The 24,096-nt window shown below is 36.4% G+C and overlaps 1 protein-coding gene across 2 annotated transcripts; it reads right to left on the bottom strand.

Moving 5' to 3' along the window:
• Window positions 1-1,126: 1,126 nt before the first annotated feature.
• On the bottom strand, window positions 1,127-23,259 carry sptlc2a (serine palmitoyltransferase, long chain base subunit 2a). Of its 2 annotated transcripts, XM_079634079.1 has the most exons (13): window positions 22,967-23,217; window positions 21,208-21,402; window positions 20,403-20,557; window positions 19,990-20,138; window positions 18,444-18,494; window positions 17,439-17,563; window positions 15,639-15,732; window positions 13,622-13,727; window positions 13,219-13,438; window positions 12,790-12,916; window positions 4,637-4,772; window positions 3,548-3,677; window positions 1,127-1,338 (listed from the first exon to the last, which is right to left on the bottom strand). In XM_079634079.1, the coding sequence occupies exons 1-13, from the start codon at window positions 23,084-23,086 to the stop codon at window positions 1,219-1,221; spliced, it is 1,728 nt and encodes a 575-aa protein (XP_079490205.1). In that variant the 5' UTR covers window positions 23,087-23,217; the 3' UTR covers window positions 1,127-1,218. The 2 variants fall into 2 exon arrangements, with proteins under 2 accessions (XP_079490205.1, XP_079490206.1); XM_079634080.1 differs by lacking the exon at window positions 18,444-18,494 and having other exon boundaries at window positions 22,967-23,259.
• Window positions 23,260-24,096: the final 837 nt, after the last annotated feature.

Here is a 24,096-nt window from a genome sequence, read left to right as displayed (position 1 = left end):
TTGTTCCCATCTAAGCACCTTTAAAGCTTCATAAACCAGCCGATTCGGTGATTACATCCCATGTGCTTTGCTAAGAACAAAAAAATGATATAAAAATCATTAGTAGTATGTGCACTGAGAGCATGCACATAGAGCATGTGCAAACGAGAGGCATCTGGAGCTGCCGTCGATGATTAAAGTACACTTCTACAACAATAAAAGATATGAAGCACGAATAATAAATAAATATGTACATAAGAGAAACACATACAGCATAAACTGAAAAGTGTTAAGACTTTGGAAATTATAAGACAATGAACTTCGGTCAATACTGAGGGAAGCTTATAAAACTAGAGTAAACTCTTGATAGAGAGCAATATTATTAATCAATCATGGCATTGAACGTATAAACGTATAAGTCACCATTAAAATGGTTATCAAAGTTTTGCATATTGATAAAAAATAAACCAACAAGTTTTGAAGTTATACTTTCTATTTGATTTTGGAATCCTACCGCACACCTTGTGCTGCAACTTTGGCGATAATGCATATAATCAGCATCCAAGTTTCCACAGAGGTGAAAATTTGATAAATATGCAGGTTTCTACCTAATCTTCCCTCAGACATAACCAACATCGCCCTCCGCGATTTGTATCTTGATGAAAAAATAAATATCCCGGTAACACAAGAAAAACGATAGCCAGATTGAAGCAAGACACCGGAGCTGGCCGCAAGTCAAAATCTGTGGAAAAAACAACATCTCGAAAGCCAGGTTGTGGAGCTTTTGGAGTTTGATTAAGGTAACCCAGTGAATGTACTGACAATGCAATAAGAAGAACCTGTAATTCCTTTCATAGGTCAAGATCCTCGGAATTATGGGTTCGCTGCCTGTCTGTTCTCACTTACTGGAGGGGTCTGAATGTTTTTTGTACACAAAAAAATAATTTGAGGGCTGCAGTGACATGGCTTCAGTGTGGCTGGCCTGAAAAATCAAAGTATTTATTTCTCTAAACGAATGCCACGATGAGTTAAAAACAGACACAAAACCTCACATCAAAATGATACTGAGGTGCATTTCTTTTTTTCTAAAAGCATCAGTGTGTGTCGTAGTTGTTCAGAGTTTTAAAATAAAGATGATATACCTAAGTTTAAAAAAGGTTATATTTATTAAGTGGTTCACTGCCTCCTTTCGAAGAGCAGAAGATGAGCAGTGCACATTTGGTTCAGATAGGAAGTATGTCACTCTTCGTTCTCCTCGTATGTGGTCTCGTCAAAGGGCCGGTCCAATGAGGGAAGAACTTTGTGCCGTGAATACTTCAGCTGCAGCAGATCTCCTACTTCACTGATCACATCCAGCGCCTGAAAACAATCAACATGCCCCATTACTTTCATGGTTACACGTGTAAGTCATAACACGCTAATGCTGAGGAACGGCTGCCACCTACCATGCAGTACTTTAAAAGTTTGTTATAATATAGTCGTGGAGATGCTAGTGGCATTATTTCTAGTTCAAGTTACTGTGAAACATCATAAAAGACAATTATTAAGGAAACCTGTTAATTTTCAAAGAAATATAAGACAATACGCAGTAGGGCGGATCAGCATTTTAAATATTCACGGTACATTCACAATGATTAACTGAGCAACACTGTGAAAACTAAAATGATTTTAAAGTGCTTTTTAGACTAATTTGTCTTGTTACACAAACATGAGAGCATTTCACACATTAATAGATTCTCTGATTTAAACTTCTGTTGCAAAAACCGCATTAGGAGGGTTTGATTCAGGATAAACTTTTTAATGAACTGATTCAAAACTTTGATTCAATGATTCGTTCGCATCATCAAAAATGTTTATAAAAGCCTCTGCTTGACATCTGTCACATATCGCCAGTGTTGGGGAAAGTTACTTTTTAAAAATAATGCATTACAATTTTGTGTCACTCACTAGAAAGTAACTTATTGCGTTAGTTACTTTTTATGGAAAGTAACGCGTTACGTTATTTTTGCATTACTTTTCTCATCTGGGCCGGGCTTGTTTGTTTTTAGTTCTAATAGTATATAGTTCTATTTTTGGCAAATGTAAAGGCCCTTTCACACCAAAAGTGTGAATTCAAAAGTGAATAAGCCTAAAGCTGAAGGAAATGCAAATTCAAGTCGGTACAGTAGAGGGCGCAGCTCAAACAAATCTTTCAGCTGTTCTGCCATTCTGGATTACAGAAGAATAAGATGCAGGAGATGAGGTCAACACTCTTACAGTACTTTAGCAATAAAAAAGCTCCCGGTTTCTCTCAACATCCATCCATCAAATCATCAACACGTGAGATGCATGACCACAACTGATGGTGAGGGTCCATTCATATAGAAGGGAGGAAATGGAACCGTCATCAATCGGATGAACCAATGTTCGACGTGGCGACCGGGTGGACTTCTAATTAGTAATCTGTATTACGTAACTTGCGTTACCCCAACACTGTATATTACAGCAATTGTTATTTGGACACTTATGTTTGGTGGAAATTAATAAAACAAATGAATACTAATATTTAAATGTTTTAATAGAAATATTCTTCTGTGTTAATTTAGTCAAAAACTGTGGACACATGTTTAATCTAGATTACTAATTTTATTTTAGTTTTTACAATATTTTAATACTGGCATTAAAAATGTTAAAATACTTGCCATATTGCCAAATACGTTTGCTTGAAATATTGGTTCCTCTAATAAAAAAAGCTGAAAATATAAGATAAAGGAATAAAGGACAAATACATAAATCAAGACATATACTAAATATCACCAAAAGGCTAAAACATATTTTATCATAACGCCCATCCCTAAAACCTTCAAACTTTTGTTATGCACTTCATACAATCTTAGTTATTCAGCAATGGAAGAAATGCAAGAAAACATGTCAGAAGGACACTTAAAAATGTGTTGACGTGATAACCGGTCACATCAAAGTGCATAGTGTTTTCTTAAGCATGGGGAAGGGGGCCGACGGCCTGTGTGCTTTTCACCATAGTTAAATCAAAGTGTCCTTGGGGAGGCAGATTAAGATGCTCTTTGATCTCCTGCCAGTGCAGACCCCTGTGGCAGGCGCTGCTTATGTAAACGGCCTCAGTCGAGACCTGCATTAATTTATAGCACAGGACAGTTTGAGGAGGAGCCTGGAATTCTTTCGACAGTGATTATTTTCAAACATAAAGGGTGTATCAAGTTTGAGAGACTACATTTCAGAAGATTGATGGACAGGGGTTTGAACTTGACATACGGAGTCTACAGACTCTTCTGGTCTAATTCCTGTTGAAAGTCATCCTTTCATCCATCTTTTTTGAAATGCAAAGCATATTTCAACCAAACTCACCGTATGGGGCTCTGTACTTGGACTTTAACATCAGTATGTCATCAAAAGCTTGTAGTTTTTTTTCCCTTTAAGTCAACATATTCCATTGTAAACACCAAAATGTATGGCACGGGAAACAAAAGCCAGTAAAAAAAGGGTACAATGCTGCTTTGAAGTAAACTAAATTATTGGATGTATTCACTGTGGCGAGAAAATGAGTGGTTACCCTGTCCAGCATTTCCTTGGAGTGGGCCGCAGAGATACAGAAGCGGGCTCTGGACTCTATGATCGGCGTGGCTGGGAAGCCCACCACCACTACTCCAATGTTTCTCTTCAACATCTCCCGACCAAACGCCCTGGAAACACACACACGGCCTCATCAATTTTCAAGAAGCTCTTTCCAAACTAAGCTTTCCCCTGTTTTTGTTCTATTATGAGGAACTATTATGAATCGATTAGGAGTGTAATACATATACATACGGATTCATTTGGACAGTTATAGACCTGAAGTCTCGTTAAATAAGACATTTGTCATCAATAATATTACTTTAAAGAGATAGTTCACCCACAAAGTTCTGTCATTATTTACTCATTCTCACACGTCATTTTAAACCAGTAGACTGTTAAAGAAATAATTTTGGGAAAGGTCAAATAAAATATAAATATTAGATGAAAAAAATAAATAAATAAAAACTTAAATTAGAAAATGTGTCTTGGAAACCTGAAATAAATAAAGTTGAAGTACTAAAATGACTAAAAATTAAAGCTAAATAGAAATACATAATGAATAAAACTGACAAAAGTACATTACAAAATTGCTAAAACAAACTAAAATTAAAATAAAATAAAAATAAAAGCCAACTGAAAATATGAATAAATACTATAATAGTATATCATACTAAAACAATATTGAAACTCAAAGGATGAATGCTGAAAAGGATGAACACCACACACTATGGAAGTCTTTGGAAGACTGAGGAACAAACTGAAATTCAAATAATTGACTTTCACTTTTAATAATACTTCACTTTTGGCTTGTTCATCACACAAAGCTATCACGAGGCTTTAAAAGACTTGGAATACAGTGCATACGTTTTATAAGTTGTACAGTATATTTTATGACCTTTTTAAAAGCTATGTAATATGTACTGGAAGTTGGAAATGATGCAAAATTTCTCCTTTTGGGTTTATTTGAACAAAATACCAACATATGGGTTTGGAACGACATGAGTGTAATTGTTTTGTGAACTATTCCTTTAATAGTGTGTAAGATTATACTGAGAGATTGGAGAAAGACTGAGAGGAAAAGACTAACCCGATTTTGGCGGGCATGTAGAGCATCATGGGTACCACAGGTGAGTCATTGTTGCCATAGATGATGAATCCCATCTCCCGCAGTCTCCTACGGAAATAGACTGTGTTTGCAGCCAACCGCTGGATACGAGAACGGCCTGAAATCAAGAAACGCACCCAAAACAAAGAGAAAAAAAGAAAGTGAGATTCTGTCATCTGGCACTCCACATCTTTTTCCACAGCCTTTCATGCGATCAGACAATTAAAATTCACCAAGCCACAAAACTCATTACTTCAGATACTAGGAAAGTCGACCACCTGAGCTATAAACTTTATACTTAAGCCTCCACGATCTTTAGATCTGAAACTGTTCAAGAAAAAAATATTTAAAACCTGCTGATTTAATACCACATTTTAACTTTTCCCCCCGCGATATCAAGCCACATGCTCTTTGCACACAGAACAAGTATCAGATGTTTACTATCTATGTTTCCAAAGTGATTTTTATCACAATTCAGATCCATCAAAACTTGATGTCTAATGCCAGAGAGATTTAAATCAGTCAGCTAAACGGGTTACAAGAGTCTGCAATGCGTGATCGGTTGCGGAAGAACACAGTAATGACAATTATACTGCAAACAATCTTCCGCAATAATCCTGACGAAAAGAGGAAAATTAGCGTCTTGATTTTTTAACAGCTCCCACTTGAAGTGGGACGTATGTTCCCTGGGGGAGGATTGCTTAGTGATCCATATCAATGGAGCTCTTAAAACACTTAGTCCATCGCAGTGTTCTGAGAGCCATGCTAAAAGGTCTTACGTTTCTGAAAGCCTTGGTTCTGCTTCGTCAAACATTCCACGCGTGCTAAAAGCTTAAACAGAGGAATTTCCTGCTCAGTGACAATGTCTCACCCCAGTGTCATCCAGACGCCAAAAATCTAGCAATTGTCATTCTTGCCGTGCCTGTAGTGTGACACAACTAGGTTGCTGTTATGACTTAACATTCGGTCTGGCCTTGTAAAATTCTGCTTTTTAGTGGGTTTGCAAAACAAGGGTCATAAAGAAAAACAAAAAACGGTTGAACAATTGGGCCTGGTCTATAATATGACAGGGCTATTGAGGTTCTATCTGATGAGCCCTTGTGAAAGGAGACTTGACTGACTGTGAAACTGGACTCCTTGCTCAATCCCCCAATGTAAATTGGCCAGTGACTGATAAAGCAAAGTTCCACGAGTCATGACCGGGTCAGACGCTCTGTGGTAAGGAAATTAAGCCAGGCCAATATGTAGTGTTAAACTCACTGGAAGCCCAATTTCATTCCAGGTGATTTTTCTAAATATCTTCTTTTTTGTTTCACAGATAATTAATTTAATTAATATAATATTTTCATTCATATCAATATTTCTGTAGTTCCAGTTTAAATTAAACACATATTCAACGAATAAAAACATACAGCACAGTTCAAAAGTTTAGGGTCAGTTGCTTTCTGTAAGAGTTTAAAAAGGATGTGTTAAATTGATCAAAAGTAGCAGTAAATACATTTATAAAGTCAAAAGATTTCAAAAAATGCTGTTTTTATATTTTCTGTTCAAAAAATTCAAGGAAGTACAACAGTTTCTACAAAAAAAAAAAAATTAAGCAGCACAACTGTTTTTAACACTGATAAGGAATAATAAGAAATGCATATTATAATGATTTCTGCAGGATCATGTGACACTGAAGACTGGAGTAATGATGCTGAGAATTCAGCTTCGCCATCACAGAAATATATTATATTTTAAGATACATTGAAATAGAGTCAAATTGAATGAATATTTCAGTAACACTTCACAATAAGGTTTCCATAAGTTAACTAATTAACATGAACTAAGAATAAACAATGAACTTCTACAGCATTTATTAATCTAATGTTCATTTCAACATTTACTAATACATTAAGGAAATCAAATGTTGTATTTGCTAAGATTAGTTAATGCACTGTGAACTAACAATGAACAGCTGAATTTGTATTAACTAACATTAACAGAGTTAATAAATACTGTTACAAATGTATTGCTCATTGTTAGTTCATGTTAGTTAATACATTAATGTTAACAAATGAGACCTTATTGTAAAGGGTTACCTATATTTCACAATATTGCTGGTTTTACTGTATTTTTGATCACATAAATGCAGCTTAAGAGAACATAAGTGACTTCTTTCAAAAAGCAATTTGATCAATATTAAACCTTAGTCTTTCTTAGTAGCTCTTGAACTTCTCTGGTTTAATTTTTTTAATGATGCTCAAATTGAGCATTAAAGGGATAGTTCACTTCAAAATGAAATTTCTGTTATCATTTATCCTCAAGTTGTTTCAAACCTGTATGAATTTCTTTTTTTCTGCTGAACACAAAGGAATATATTTTGAAGAATGTCGGTAACCAGACAGTTGGTGAACCAGACACTGACTTCCATAGTAGGAAAAAAAGAATAATATGGAAGTCAATGGGGTCCATCTACTGTTTGTGAGTTCAATTTGAAACAAATTGAGGATGAGTAGCCTAAATGATGACAGAATTTTCATTTTGAAGTGAACTAATCCTTTCACAAAAATGTAATCAAATATTCTAAACGAAACGAAATAAAACAATATATTAAATGAAATTTATATTTGTGTAAGTAGTAAGTAACCGTCGAATCAGGAACCTGATGAGAATAAATCAACCGAGGTTGGAGATATAACAATCAGGAAGACAGAGTTCAATCGTGGCTATTATGTTTGACAGCCCTAACAATTGAGGATCCTGTGGAGGTTCTAATGAATGGCTAAGCTAAAGAGAATTGATCAGCTACGCAAACCGCTCAGGTGAACATCTCTATGAAAATGAGCATCTGAAAGCAATAGCCATTAATGGAAGTTCAAGCTGCCCAACATTGGTCCATTGAGATAGCAAGCAAGGGCCGAAGGGCGTTGGGGGAGGGCGAGTGCACCGAGGTGGAGCACGAGTCTCCAAAGTAAATCTTTCTGGGGTACCTTTTCAACAGCTAGTTTCACAACGCACACCCCCGCTAACTTCTTCCAGACCAAGAGCTGGAGGATCTGAAGCGAAAGAGGCAGCGAAAGGGACCAAAAGAGCTTCCAGATGTGGGGACTGTTTCCCTTTTTTGAAACGCCAGTTCCTTCTCACTTCCTTTTCATCTGAAGGGAGGAGATAAGTAAAAGCACCAGTATGGAGTTGAGAGGCGGCTGACGTGCCGAAAGCCTCCTCGCCCCTTACGAGGACCTCTCAGGAGAAGGGCAACAGGAAGCACAGCAGATCCTTCCAGGCTCAAATCTGTGGCCTCAATCATTCATCGGTCTATGATGGTGCTCACTAGCTAACAGCTGTCCCCGATCCTGATGTTGCCATCCAAGTCAGCGGAAAGTTTACAGGTTGATTCTTTTCACAGCCATCCACATTCACTCAAGTTATTTTATTCATAAAATACTATTATTTGCTTTACAAGCAGGATTTCAATTGCATGTTGTCGATTTAGTAAAAGCTAAATTTAATGTCCAACACAAGTTGTCAACATTATTGTTCTTTTCTTTCCGCTGCACTGCATTTGATGCGCAATTGCTGCCAAGGATGTGCCTTTTTGCTAAAATTGTATATAATTTTTAACTCAAGCACCTGACAGATCAACTGCCACTATTTTTCAAATGTGTTTTTCCATAGAAATGCATTTTTCGCTACTTTAAAGAGACAATACACTTGGTATACTTAGCACAAAAGATCCATGTTTTTTCTTCGAGTAAAGAACATTTTTAATAACCGAAAGAACGCTTTCCCACTATGAAATGATAATGAAGTCTGTTGTCAATTATTTGCATTATTCAATTAGACGTTGCATGTTGGACGCTGGTAGGTCTGTTGGTCTGAAATACTCGCACAACAATGGAAGTGTCAAAGAAACAGAAGCGCATCATAACATCTGGAATAACAATCCATTACCCTGTTCCAAGGGGGGTGAGGGCAAACACATTCTTACACCTAAAACATGTGTATCTGCCCTCTCTCGCAGAGCAAGTCAACACCTCAAGACAAAGATGAATGTCCGGTGTTTGTCGAGTCCGCCTGTGTGTACAGAGAAGTAATCAGGCTTAACAATGAGATCAGGTATGCCAGTCAACACACACCACGGCAAGATAAAAATGCCAACTTGTGTAACTACTGTGATTTACGAGGCAGAATCTTCCGAATTCTCTCTTTGAGCTCATTTTCTCCTGGGAACAAACAAGGCAATGCATATTTCTCAACTGCATATGTTTGTGTGGGGACGCCAGGAGTTTTGGATGGTTTGAATGCCAGATCTGATCGAAAGAAAACTGTATTTCCCCTCGGGCCAGGGACATGTCGGACTGTGAAACTACTAGACCGTGAAAGCATCTGCATCTGTATTCAGAAACAATAAATTAATTGAAAATTTAGGCCAGCCCAGGACAAACTGCCTCATTAAAAAGCAAAAAATAATAATTTAATGAACTTGCTTTCTAGTAAAAATATAAAAAAAATAGTTAAAACAAGATCAAATTATTTGAGAAGCAACGATGCATAAGATTTTAAGACTTGTTTTCATTATCTGGAAAATAAGTGTTTTTTTCCTCTTACTGCACTGAGTTTCACTTATTTTTAAAAAGTTTATACTCAAACCAAGTGGGGGGGGGGGGGGGGGGGGGAGGGGAATCAATCAGATAAAATACAGTTACATTGAAAATAAAAGATATGTTGTCTAAATCTTAAAGTCGTAATATTGTTGCTTCCAGTGTTGGGGAAAGATACTTTTAAAAATAATGCATTACAATATTGCGTTTATTGCATTACAATATTGCGTACCTTAAAAAGTAACTAATTGCATTACTTGGTTACTTTTTTAGAAAAGTAATGTGATACGTTACTTTTGCGTTACTTTTTTCCCACCTGGGCTGGGCTTGTTTTTTTATAACACAAAAGTTATATTTTTGGGCAAATGTAAAGACCCTTTCACACCAAAAGTGAAATAATAATCCCCAGGCTGAAGGAAATGTGTACAGTAGAGGAAATTTCTCTTTCTATAGTCATTTTTGCTTATTTAACTGAATCATCGAAGGTCAGAAGCAAGTATATTGGTCAATAAAGTGAGATTAAATGCATAAAAATTTATGTTTTATTTAACATATTTAGTTATTGGAGGTTTGCATAGTATTCTGATAATGCATTTCACTGATTTTATTCATTTTGAGGAATATTGAATATTTTTTGGTGTGTGCAAGTGAGATGAGTAAATGTTCACATTTACTCTAGAACTACAATAAACACACACACACACACACACACACACACACACACACACACACACACACACACACACACACACACACACACACACACACACACACACACACACACACACACACACACACACACACACACACACACACACACACACACACACACACACACACACACACACACACACACACACACACACACACACACACACACACCTCTGCTCTGCACTTTGATTTCTCTCAACATGAGGACAGGAGAGCTGTCAGTCAATAAATGGGAAAACAAATTACTTATTTGAAAAAGTAACTCAGATATTTTATTGGAAATTTTAAAAGTAATGCGTTACTTTACTAGTTATTCGAAAAAGTAATCTGATTACGTAACTCGAGTTACTTGTAATGCATTTCCCCCAACACTGGTTGCTTCACAGCTAAACTGATCTTCTTTTAAAGATTATTAAATATTTTAACCGATTAGGTTAACCGAATAGGATTTTTGCATTGTGCATGGAGGAAATGACAAATGCAAATGAATAACTAGAATAAAGGACCAGCAACTCTATATAACAGTCATTCTGATGATAAAATCACCACATTGACTAAAATCAGAGTGAACAGTGAACCTCCAAGTATGACATCCAAAACAAACTGGGCATATTATGAATTAAGTAGGTGTCAAAATGTCTTCAAGAACTATTGAAACGATTTAATATTGCATAAGCTATAAAACTGTGATTGGAATATTTGTTTTAATAGTAAAAGTGGAATTAAATGGCATGTTATGAAATAATCTAACTTGGCAGCCTGGCAGTAAATGAGTGCTGGAGGCAATTTGTTCACACTGAAGTCACTTGTCAGATCAATACAGTGCTGCAGGCTTCAAATCAAACATGACTGCCACTGACTTATGGGTAAAACAGAACAGAACAAGTGCGGCCGGAGTGGGCCACAGAATGAAAGGACCATAGAAAGAGGGAACGAAAAGGTTTCAGTTCCCATGAGGATACACAGGATGTCTCCCAGTTGACCTTTGCTTGATTAGTTTTCTTTGTGCATCAACCCCCAACAAACCCACACAAACACTCTGATTGTTTGGGTCCACCTTTGTTCTCACTCTCGCATGCTCCAATATCAGTTAATCTACAATAAATGTCATCGGTTAATCGGTAACCTGTTATTACTGTGTGCACCTAAAAAGCCCCAATTGCATTCAAATAATGTTGCAATTCTTTGAACTTCTGGATCAATCCTGAATTTATGAAATAGAAGGGTGTAAAAATAATGTAAAACGAATGATTGGTTTTCTGTTCCAAGTGAATCCCCAAAAATGAAAAAATAACTAACACATATAAATATTTATATAAAGTAAACACCTTAGTAATGCCAGAAACAGCAGGATAATTTCATAAATCAACAGTCTAGAGTTTTTCGCATCAATGTGGGATGCTGGTGAAAGTCAGGAAGTCCATCAGCAGGTGAACGAGAAGAGAAAAGTAACTGGGAGACAGCAAGATATTCTCAGGAGACATCTTCAAGGATGATGGGAACAATAAGTCTTTGTGGGGTGATGAAAATAGCCCTCAGCCAAGCAAAGTTATACTCATATTAGTCACATTGAGCACTTCACCTGAGCCCGGGCCTGTTTGTTGTAGCTGCCGACGTTGATTGAGTGGCAGAGAGGAAAGGAGGAAGTTTGGTGGGTCTAACCATAGGGCCAGATCACACTAGTTACATGGGTAATTGTTAACACATTTCTGAGGTTTAAACTTTGAGCTAAATATTTTACCTGGACAGAGTTTGTGTACAGCTGTTGAACTAATCAGTCTCATTTTATGAGCGCTGGGAAATTGTATGAAGAAAAATCTCACATCGACAGATCTCACTCCCCCCCCTCGTCTCACTTCAAAGTGATCCTCGAGAAACACTTATTTCAATTTCTGGGCCAAGTTTATCCAGAGCCCACAGAGCAAACAAACCTAAAGATTGTATTTTCACAGTGAAATAAAACAGTCGATAAAGCAAAGACAAGAACAATGGAGTTGACAAAGTAAAGGGATGCTTTTCAGTCAATGATGTGCAGATGTACTATATATGAGAACAGGAAATTACATAAGGAGGAGGACAGGGTATGTGTTTACTAAACGACTGATTGCTAGACCAAAAAAAAAAAAAGAAAAGAAAAAAAAAGAAGCATATTGTTGACTGAAGGCTGGGCTGATTTTGCTAAGCCTATAACAGAACAAATGACTCTTGATCTGTAGTGATACAACATTCATGTGATGTCATTTCTGGCATTTTGGTTTGTATCTGTGCCACATGAATGAACTGTTGCAAAAAGCAAGTTCTAGCATTGCACATTAGTAAAAAAACAACAGCAAAACAAATTCTACCAGGTAAATAAATGTACATCATATAAATGACCATCCATAGTACATCCATGTAAGCTGATTATCTATTTTTGGGTCAATCCTGCCACCTTGTGGTGCACCTAACAACACGGTTGACAAATATTATGCACAGAACTTTCAAGAGATAACCCGAAATGAAAAGTCTGTCATTATATCTTAATCCAATGTCCAAACCTGTGTGATTGTATTTATTTTTTTTTTTTTTACTTAAATTTCAGTCTGTTTCTCACATAAAGCTGTCTTCATGTGGACCACTTTTATGTAACTTTTATGCTGTTTCTCCTTTTTAAAGCTAGAAAGCTTCAAAAAGAGGCCATTATTGTACTCAATTTCTACCTTGGTGTTCCATGGAAGAAATAAAATCATATGGGTTTGGAATGGCATTAGGGTGAGTAAATAATGACAATATTTATTTTTGGGTGTCTCCGATTTATAAAAGAAAGCATGACCAAAGTTAAGAAAAATTAGTAAAGCTCACCTATTGTCATTCCATCCTCTCCCATAATGCACTTCATAGAAGTGATGATTTGCTCCAAGACAGGAGGCGACATGGAGGTGGCGTAAATTGCACTGTGAGAGTGAGTTCGCAGGTAGTCTATCAAATCCTAAAGGATGAAAAGACGTTTCTGTCAGGGTGTGACTGTGAAGAAGCGGATGACAAATGAGTAGAAAACGAAAACAGTCTTTCATAATAAATTCAACAAGGAATACACAAACTAGAAACAGAACCACGATAAACATAGACGACACCGAACAAAGAACTGAGGGAAACTAAGGACTTAAATATGTGCAGGGCTAATCAACGGAATAAAGAATATTAAGAGAGTATATAAACAAGTTGTTGTTTGGGCTTCTGCTATTGGTCAAAAATTGCTTGCAATTACAAATTGGCACTTGAACTTCATACCTTCCTCCCTCCTATGTATCCACCAGATGCACCGAAGCTCTTTGTGAAGGTGCCCATCATGATGTCTACATCTTTGGGGTCCAGTCCAAAATACTCCACCACCCCTCGACCACTCGGTCCTAATGCCCCAATACTATGAGCCTCATCCAGGTAAAGGTACGCCTTGTACTTCTTTTTCAGGGCTATAACTTCTGGCAGTCGTATGATGGAGCCCTCCATACTAAGTAAAGGACCGGTTAGAGTAGATTAAACTTTGAAATGTGTGGCAATTCATTCGATGGTTAAACTGTAAAAAGCGCAGTATATAGTGTACATGTTCCATACCTGAGAAAACCACAGGAGTACAGAAATGCACATTTTGATGAATGAGATGAATTCCAGGAAAGTGAGAGTGTTTAATCACCTGTAGATGCCCTCAACAAGAATGAGGATTTTCTTCCAGGGCCGATGTGTTCTGGGCTGGCCATGAACGATAGCATCTCTGAGCAACTTCTCAAGGCTCTGCATATCTGGTGCGAAACAAAAAAAATAAGCAGTTAATAGTTGCAATTCAATGATAAATACACTACAGTTCGTCTGTAAGATTTTTTACTGTTTTTGAAACAAGTAGTATCTTATTCTCAACCAGGCTGCATTTATTTGATCAAAAATACAGTACAAACAGTAATGTTGCAAAGTATTATTACAATTTAAATGAACTATTTTCTTTTTTTAATACATTTCAGAATGTAATTCATTCTTGTGATGCGAAGCCGAATTTTCAGCATCATTACACCAGTTTTCAGTGTCACATGATCCTTCAGAAATCATAATATGCTGATTTGGTGCTCAAGAAATATTTCTTCTTATTATCAATGTTAAACACAGTTGTGCTGCTTAATATTTGTGTAGAAATTGATACCTTTTTCAGGATTCTTTTGACTTAAGGCCATTGCACACTGAGTCCGAAATTCGCATCCGAAATTTTCGCCCGTTAAAAAATATATACGACCTCACGTTATGTCAATCACGCTTGCACACTGCCTCCGAAACTTTCGTCCGTCATAAAAAACCCGAAACGGATTCGATTTTCTGCGTTTTTCGCATCCGTAACAAGCAGTTTGAATGGTGTTTGAATGGTGCTTTGACAATTCAGAGCCACCGAATCACGAATACGAAAAAACGCATACGAAAATTTCGGACTCAGTGTGCAATGGCCTTAACAGAAAGCAAAAATAAAATTTATTTAAAAAATTCTAAAAATGCTAGTCTTTACTGCCATTTTTGATCAATTTAATTGTGTGTGTGTGTATATATATATACTGTGTGTATACACATACATAAATATATATACGGTACAGATAAATATATATTCACATACATATATATATATATATATATATATATATATATACACAATAATTCTGTCAAATTAATTCTTTCTATTCGATTAATCGATTCTAAAATAAGTTTGTGTGTGTAATAAAATATATATCTGAGTGTATATATATATAAATAAGAGAGAGAGAGAGAGAGAGAGAGAGAGAGAGAGAGAGAGAGCGAGAGAGCGAGAGAGAGAGAGAGAGAGAGAGCGAGAGCGAGAGAGCGAGAGAGCGAGAGAGAGAGAGAGAGACTTTATAATCTCTTTGTTTATCTATATATAGACTATCCATGGTTCCAATGTAACAAGAGATCACACATAAGATAACACTACAGTAAAAGAACTACATAATTACTTTAAATTTGTGCAAGGTGTGTGTCTACTGATAGAGTGGGTTTCGTTCATTGGTCATTTGAGAACTATGTGGTTTTCTGGGGTCATAGTGTATTAAAATGTTGCCCGTGTCCTTGGTCATAACTTAAGAAACCACAGCACATAGATTCATTACAAACTGTCGGTGAGAGAACTGCTCTGAGCACTTCAGTAATAAGTGATCAGAGTGCTGCTGAAGTTTCCCCAAGCCAACAATCTGACTCAAGGGTTTCAAGGATCATTACATACACACCTCAAGTTACTTTATCAGTTTAGAAGCTCATTTATTAATCACCGACAGACAGTCATCTGTCCAAATTGCCCATTTAAATGATTTATTTAAAATAACACAGCTAAACTGCGATTGAGAGCTGACCTTTCCAGTAATAACATTTGTATTCATAGTGTTTGACTGGACATTAACCAAATTGGCATTCAAAAACCATCCAGACTACAAATAAGGAACCTCATTAAACTTTAAGACCTTCAAGATTTTAACATGGGTCAAGGTCTGTTAATCTTCCACCAAAGCAGATGCAGCGTTGTGGGTCGGGGTTTGTGTGCATTTGGAGCTCTACCAAAAGTGAATTCTTTACCTTGTGCTGTTAACAGCTGTGAGCACTGAGTGAGTGAGTGTGTTTGTGTAGATATGGTAAGATAAGAGATGTGCCTGCGAGTGTAAACTCACTATTGTGCTTAAAGACCCGGATGGTGGAGCCGGACAGCCGGGCTCCCAGTACCAGAGAGGCATGGTTCAACTCGTCACTTAGAATCAGACATCCCTACAAACAGGAAAAACTGTCAGGTCACTGTAAGAAAATGTAGTATCATTGAGTAGATACTTACTTTGTAGTCATATTATATACTGTATATATATATATATATATATATATATATATATATATATATATATATATATATATATATATATATATGTAAATATTTAATGACAGTAAAAATATTTTTACTATTTGTATAACACATTTCACACATAAAAAGCAGTAGAAAAGGTATCACGTCAAAAAACTATTTAAAAAAAGATATGGAAATGAGGGACACACACAACTGTTCAAAAGTTTGGGCCAATAAGATATTTAAATGTTTTTAGTCTTATGCTCACCAAGGCTGCATATATTCAATCAAAAATATAGAAAGACAGAAATATTGTGAAATATTTTTAGAATTTAAAATAAATGTGTTTATATATATATATATATATATATATATATATAATTTATTCCTGAGATGGCAAACCTGAAATATCATCATCATTACTCCAGTCTTCACATGATCACATGATCCTTCAAAAATCATTCTAATATGCTGATTTGATGCTCAAAAAACATTTCTTATTATTGTTGAAAACAGTTGTGCTGCTTGATATGTTGAAACCTTGACGCATCATTTTCATGATTATTTGATGAATAGAAAGTTCAAAAGAACAACATTTGTAACATTGTTTTTACTGTCCTTTTTGGTCAATTTAATGCATCCTTGCTGAATGAAAGTATAAATTTCTTTCCAAAAATATAGATATTGTGAACTATAGTGTATATCTCTACTTTTTCCCACCGAGCACAGATGACGATGTTTACCTTCTGCTCCTCCCTTTCTCTGGCTATGTGCTATTTTTCTATTTTCCACTCCCCCATGAAACATTTCTTATTATTATCAATGTTAAACAGTTGTGCTGCTTAATTTCTTTTGTGGAAACCGTTATAATTAAAAATAATAATAATCAGAATTTTTTGATGAACGGTAGAAGAACAGCATTTATTTGAAATAGAAATATTTTGTAACAATGCGAGTCTTTACAAATCACTTTTGATCACATTGCTCAATAAAAGCTAATTTCTTTCAAAAACAAAAACTTACTGACTACAAATTTTTGAACCGTAGTGTATATAAAAATATCTATTTTGATTAAATACTTTTTTTAATTAGCTTTTGAAATGTCTTTAGACACTTTTTAAGATGTGACTTAAAGCCTTTAAAAACTCTTTCTGTTGCTTCTTTTGTCTTGTTGTTTCAGTGACATGTTGAAAGGTGTTTCAGTGATAAATCACTAGACATCTCCTGGCCTGGAACAGGAAGTGAGGTTGGAAAATCTCTCTGGTTCACTTGCAGCTAAGCACGTTTCCTGTGGCCATTTTGTGCCTTATCAAGTGCATTCCATTGTGTAAGCTACACAAACTGTTTATGTTGGAACCGTGGGTCTATCTGTACTATTACAGTGATCTCCTCCCACTGCACAAGTGATAAAACATTACAAACACAATTAAACCAACAAAGGAAAACATTCACACACTAGAAGCGCACACATCATTTAAACAAGCACTGACAGGTCAAGGTGGGATCCGCCTGTGCTGACACTCCTACGATTTTTAGGAGTTGCCTGGATAGATCATCACAGCAAGAGATAGGAAGAGAGGAGTTGGCAAACCGGAAAATAGAAAGTGATGGAAGTAAACAGTCTAGAGCTTCAAACCTTGCCGGCTATCGCAGGAATGTTCATAGAATTGGTTGCAAAGCCCATGGCGAAAGCCATAGCCGACTCCACTCCCAGGAATGACGCCACTAGTTTCTCCAACTCTTCATGCCTGTCGAGGTTGCCTAAGCAAATCACACAAATAAATCAGCTAATGTAAGCAAACACTCACTTATTATAAACAGTAGCTAGAGAACCAACACCTGTGTATATTCCGAAAGCAAAATCATCCTAGTAAGCTCCTACATAACATATAATAACTCACTAGATTTAAAGTAAGCATGAAATCAAAATTCACCCTATTTTCTAAATATGTGATATTGATCTCTCTGTGGAAAAGTCTTCCATGTATGTTTCATATATTTAAAAAAACAACAACCTCGTAATTCATTTATCAAAATTTCAAAACGGGATCTTACAGTGAAACCGACAGACTTTTTTTCTCTGGTGACGTATGCATATCATTTGGTCAGTTTAAAACAGCGACTGCAAGCTCGCATTCAGTCATTCTGCCTCCATCCGATCAACGACCGGTCAACAGAACCAAGTGTCCGCCCTACGTTTTATCTTTTTTCGATAATCCGTTATACTTAGACGTACGACACAATACAGAAGAAAAGATCGGTCGCTACTTCAGTTTCATCGTGACTTTAACTTCATTAAGAACATTTTAAAGGGGACCTATTATGCTCCTTTTTACAATATGTGATATTAGTCTCAGGTGTCCCCATAATGTGTCTGTGAAGTTACAGCTCAAAATACCCTACAGATAATGTATTATACCATTTTGATGCCAATTTTTTGGTGGTTGGGTCTTTTTTAAACGCTCCATTTCCAGAATAGGGCTGAGCCTTTACAGCTCTCATTTGGATAACTACATTAAAGAGGTCCTATTATGCCCTTTTATAGTCTTGATTTTGTTTTTGGGGTGTACTAGAATATGTTTCATGCTTGATTGTTTCAAAAACGCATTATTTTTCCACATATTTTACATTATTACAGCACCTCTCTCCCCAGTCTGGCTCGAACATGCAGAATTCGATGAAGCCCCTCTTTCTGAAATACAAAATGTGCTGTGATTGGTTAGCTGGCCCATTGTTTAGCGATTGGCACTGCTTAGCGCGAATATTAAAGATGGCGTAAATTTCAAAACAAATGCAAGCCTGATTCAGACCCTGACAATGTTAACAAACAAGACGATTGTGCTGAACGGATTTCATCCACAGACTTTACAAGCACGGATTTCACAGGACGTTTCAGAGTGGTATGTTTTTTGTACATTTCTTTCATACATTATAGATACGATATTATCCACTATTTAATCCTATTTGTTTGAAAACTACGGTAATACAAACAGTAACCAATCACAAAACCATGGCTAATTTTCCTATGGAGCGGTGAACAATATTACAAAAGCAAAAGCTTACAAAAGCAACAGAAAACAATCTGTTCTCCATAAAATGTGCAGAGCAGATAAATGTTGGGGTTTTGTTCAGGAACAGTGTTTAAAATAAATTTACCACTCTAAGTTCGTCAGACTTAGAAAAGACCAAACAAATGAGTTTTGGGAATGTTGTGGAAAAAAACTGTCTCTTTGACACAGTGACAAGACCGTCTTCTCTAATGCAGCTAAACCAGACCTCGTCCCCTTTTTTGTGTATTCTGTGGGCGGAGATTATTTAAATGAGTAACATTATGAATTCATAAGATCTGGAAAAATCGTGTTGTAGTCAAAATGAGTTGTTTCGTTGTAGTTCTTGAAAAGTGAATCTGTTAAATAAAATGTTTGAGCGCTGTAACCTTGCAGATATTTTTAATGCTCAAACAGCAACATTACACACAAACTAAAGTTGAAAAAGTGGAGAAGCATAATAGGACCCCTTTAAGAAATTAGGAGAATCAATATCACTGTCAACGAAAATACTGGTGTTAAGCCCTAGATGTATGAACCGGAGTCGGACAATCATGAAGGAGAGACTCCGGCAGGGAGCAACAACGTTTCCGAATGGTTATTTGAGCAATTTAATTCGTTTTATATAATGAAGGATACTTAGAAGACGGATAGCTTGAAGTGAAGTGATAAGTGATAATTTACATTTACATTTAATCATTTAGCAGACGCTTTTATCCAAAGCGACTTACAAATGAGGAGAGCAATAGTATCAGTTAAACTAACAATAGGACAACACTATGTAAGTGCTATGACCCTTCTCAGTGAAAGATGCGTCTTCAGCCGTTTCTTGAAAATTTTATGAAAATGTATGTTTTTTTTTAAACAGACACATTCTGTGAAAATGGCCCCTTAGTCCTCTGGTGTGTTTTGGGTGGACTTTAGGTGGTTGCTTACTGGCCAAAGTCAAACTAATTAAAAGCACACTTTTTCTCTGTAATCTACACAATTTTAGCTTTCATTAATGTCAGTAAAGCAATGGTATGTCATGATGTGTCCGTTTAATGCTAAAGGGTTTATTGCAAGCACCATTAAAATGCCCAGTAAGGGCATTTATGTCCCTATATTTATGGCCCTAAAAAGTAACCAATGAGCACTCACCCATTTCCTGTCTGGTGCTGGCCACGCCCACCCCAAATTTCACCGTCACATCTCCAGCAGCTGTGGCACAGGAGCCTGTGTTCTCTGCAAAGCCCAGATAATTATACGAGCCCAGGTTTATCACATTCTTCACCACTCGCCCAGTGTATCTGAAAGAGCACAATTCAATTGTGTTAAGATTTATTTTGAGTGAATGCTAGTCCTTGACAACCCTAGACTGGATTGTACAACCTCAGTCACCTCATATATCAGGTTATACTTTTAGCCTTGCTTTCGAAAGTGTATTGTACATCGGCTTGTAAGTGACCTTGATATTAGCATCATTAGATTAATAGAGCTCTCATCTTGGGAGCTAAAACAGTCAAGACATGTTTTGTGTGTGTGTGTGTTCAGGTTCAAGACAGCCTACTTACTCAAAGGTCCAGTTGTAATCTTTGGAACTCCGCTCCACAAGGTCAAACTTGGCCCCAGGAACACCGCAAATGGGCCTGTTCCAGCTGTCCCGAATCCTCATGTATAAATTCCTTGTGTAGAAATTCTCAAAGTCTTGATAAAGTGGAACAAAGTCCTTGGAGGGAGGGGGGAGGTAACAGGAACAGTAATTTACTTTACATTTTTGTTTCACCAACAGAAAACCATTCCTTACATTCTGGTGACTAAGTTGTCATGGATTCAATATTTTAGGAAGAACAACGTCTATTAAAAGCACGTAGCAAAACAAAGCGCAACCTTTCAGTGCCCTAAAGTACTTTACAGTAACGGTAAACTGCACAATATCCTTCCTCTGACAAAATGACCTCTTCCTCTCAAACTTACACCAATAAATTAAGTTGCAAAAGAAGTTTGTAGTCACAGTAAATTACTCTCAAAATATTTTCTGGCATTCATTTTCAAAGTAATCATTTAAGATAAAATAATATGTTTTTATGATTGTAATTTAATCTTTAAACATTTTCCTTCTAAACATAAAATAAAGCACTTTGTTGATAATAAAAAGTCTTTACATTAAAACTCATACATTAGTAAAACTACTGATCAAAAGTTTGGGGTCGGTAATCAAAAATATAATCAAAATAATATTGCGAAATAAAAAAAAACATCTATTTAAAAAATATATTTTAAAATGCAATTCCTATGATGGTAAAGCTGATTTTTTTTTTTTTTAACAGTAGTGTATATATTTCCTTTTTTCCACCAAGCACACATGACAATGTTTACCTTCTGCTCCTCCCTTTCTCTGGCTATGTGGCATTTTTCTATTTTCCACTCCCTCATGAAATCCCGCAGATATCCAAAGATCGTAAGGATGCCGTAGCCCATGTACGTGAGCACAGCAACCAGCATGGGAGTTTCCTCGAAGGACTCGATGAACGGCCTGCTGTAAAGTTCTCCATTGCATGCAGCATGGTAAACCTGTAAAGCAAAACCCATCAAAAGACTGTAGTCATGGTACCATCACATCCTAGTTACTGATTACAAGTTGTGTAAATTGCCTGTGCAATGCAAACGTTTGCAGAACAACGGATCCCTTCTGATTCATTTAGAACAGTTTAGTACAGAAACAGTGGCATGCGATTGCAAGCTTTATTAATTGAAAATGTGCAAAAGTCAGATTAACTTAAAGTTTCAAAGTTTGGTCTCCCATTGTCAAGAACTCTGTTACTCATGGTGACCAAATGATCACATACAAGACCAAGCAGTTCATTCAAAACCCTGTGATTTGCAGGCACATGTGACTAGTCATGCCCCACTAACAAATACCATGGAGTCTAGCAACAGTGACATCCACGTGAGCCGCCGCCAGCTCCAAGACAGCAGCACAACTTTGTATTCAACCGCAAGGCTGAAAGTGGTGTCCAGGAAAAAGTGAGCGATAACAGACTTACAAAAGTTAGATCTGTGTGATATACCTTTAAAGGCTATTGCTGAAGCATTAAAATGCTGAGTGAATCTGAGCATAAGTCAAAATACTTTATAAGACAGTTTTAGTTGGGTAAACAAGGGAGATGTGACAATAACAAAGTAGAGAATATCTTGGAATAGATTAAGCTGACCAATCTCCCACTCAAAACACTTATAGGAGGCACATGACGGAAATTCCTAGAGCTTTAACTTGAATCATGAGATGCTTCCAAACACTGGTGTGACAACAAGATCCTGACTTGCCTTCCTCAGTGCATTTGGCTATTTAGCTATTAGATCTATTGATTGATTTATCATCAATAAACTTAAAGTAAATATAGATAGACTTAAATAATTATAAAAATAAGATTTGCATATTCATATTTAAATCCGTATTATGTATGTTACTAAAACCCACAATATATTTAATGCAAGGACTAATCAAATATAGAAGCAGAATTGTATTCCCTATATAGGTCTTTTTGAGAAATCTATAGATCTATTTTCTATAAACCTATATGAAACATAAATGGAAATATTCACAAAAACTACATACACATTATACTTCTAAACTCTACTAAAACCTACAGTGTTATCAAGGAAACACATTTTTATCGAGTGAATGATTCTCAAAGCTGGTTTATATTTAAAAGTCCCTGAAGTTTTAGGTACAAAAAAGGCATCCATATCTTGGCTTGTCTCTCTCAGTGCATTTGACTTACAAATGCAAAGACAGCATGAGGTTGCACATTAACTTTCTGGTTCAACAGTTTTCACGTAGGCTCTGGCAGTACCACATAGATCATCATGTTTCAGATGTTAAGATGCCCAGGGCTCATAAAAAGATATTACGAGGAGAATGCATCTCATCTGGCTGTCAAACTTTACTTTTCCACTTGTGATCGTGTCATAAACAGTGAAACTGCACGTCATGCACTAACTGAACACTACCCAGGCAGCCACAGTATTGAGAAGAGCTGTTGTGTTGCCATGCATCATCATTATCAGCAACCAAATGCACTTGTAGATATGAAATATTAGACATGCATGATCTCGATGTATGATGTGGCCTCACCTTCTCCTGCTTTTGATACTGATGATGGTGATGATGGTTCTTCACCATGCCATTTCTTCCTGGTTTCACACCATTCGCTGCATGACAATCCTCTTTTTTATTCCCCGCGCTCTCAGTCATACTTAGCCAAGACTAAACACATACGATCAAATGCATGAAAACGGGAGATGGAAATGTGTCGGTGATGAGGGAGACGCGCGTCCCCGCTACGCTACCCCGAGACCCACAAGAGGGAAACCTGAAATTCCAGCCTCCGCATACCGGAAATCAACACCCCGTTAGTCGCGCCAGCCAATCAGAACGCGGAGCTGGGATATTGGGCGTGGTTCGCATAGCAAAGAGGCGTGTCCCTCCAGGAATGAACTCGAGTAACCTCTGTGTTTCACCTGTGTGTCCCTGCATAACTCAAATACTTGTATGATGCTTGCGGTTGCAAATTAAATCAGATCAACTATAAAATGTGAACAATGTTATATATGTTTGGGCTCGGCAAATACGCGCAGGAAGAAGGAAATTGACAAGATTAAGACGTACAGTACCGGTGAAATGCATTTCCTCTTTCCAATAGGCTACTTTAAAAAATATTCCCAATATTAGTTCCATTAAGGTGAATAGATGAACATTAGGTATGCTTTTTATTTTATTTTACACTGTGTATTTTATCAACAATATTAGTTATTAGATCCATTTAAGAATTTTAAAATCTGTATAAAATATAGATTTATATACATGTTGCCTAATATTATAATAATTTGAATACAAATTATAATACATTATAAATACATGACTAAAACCTAAAGATTAGCCTAATCCAATAGAAGTTAGCCTTTATGTGTATAGGGGAGACCGTTGCTAGCTGGCACACTTTTTACTCCAGTGAAAGTTTATTTTTTTAAAGTTATTTTCTCTGTATATGTTAAAATATGGGAAACATTTAAATTGTTATTTACTAAGGAGAAAAAGTACAGTTAACTGAGCACTTTTGATGACATTATATGAGACGAGTTAAGTTGTCATGGTGTAACCTGCTAGGCTTGTTAGCTAAATGTAAAATGTAAAAAAAAAAAAAAAAAGAACAATACAATAAATGAAACAGCAACCATGTAACAGATACGATGCACACATTTATT

This window comes from Phoxinus phoxinus, assembly GCF_949152265.1.
Source record: "Phoxinus phoxinus genome assembly, chromosome: 13".
Classification (NCBI taxonomy): domain Eukaryota; kingdom Metazoa; phylum Chordata; class Actinopteri; order Cypriniformes; family Leuciscidae; genus Phoxinus; species Phoxinus phoxinus.
This window is presented reverse-complemented; position numbering and strand designations above follow the sequence as displayed.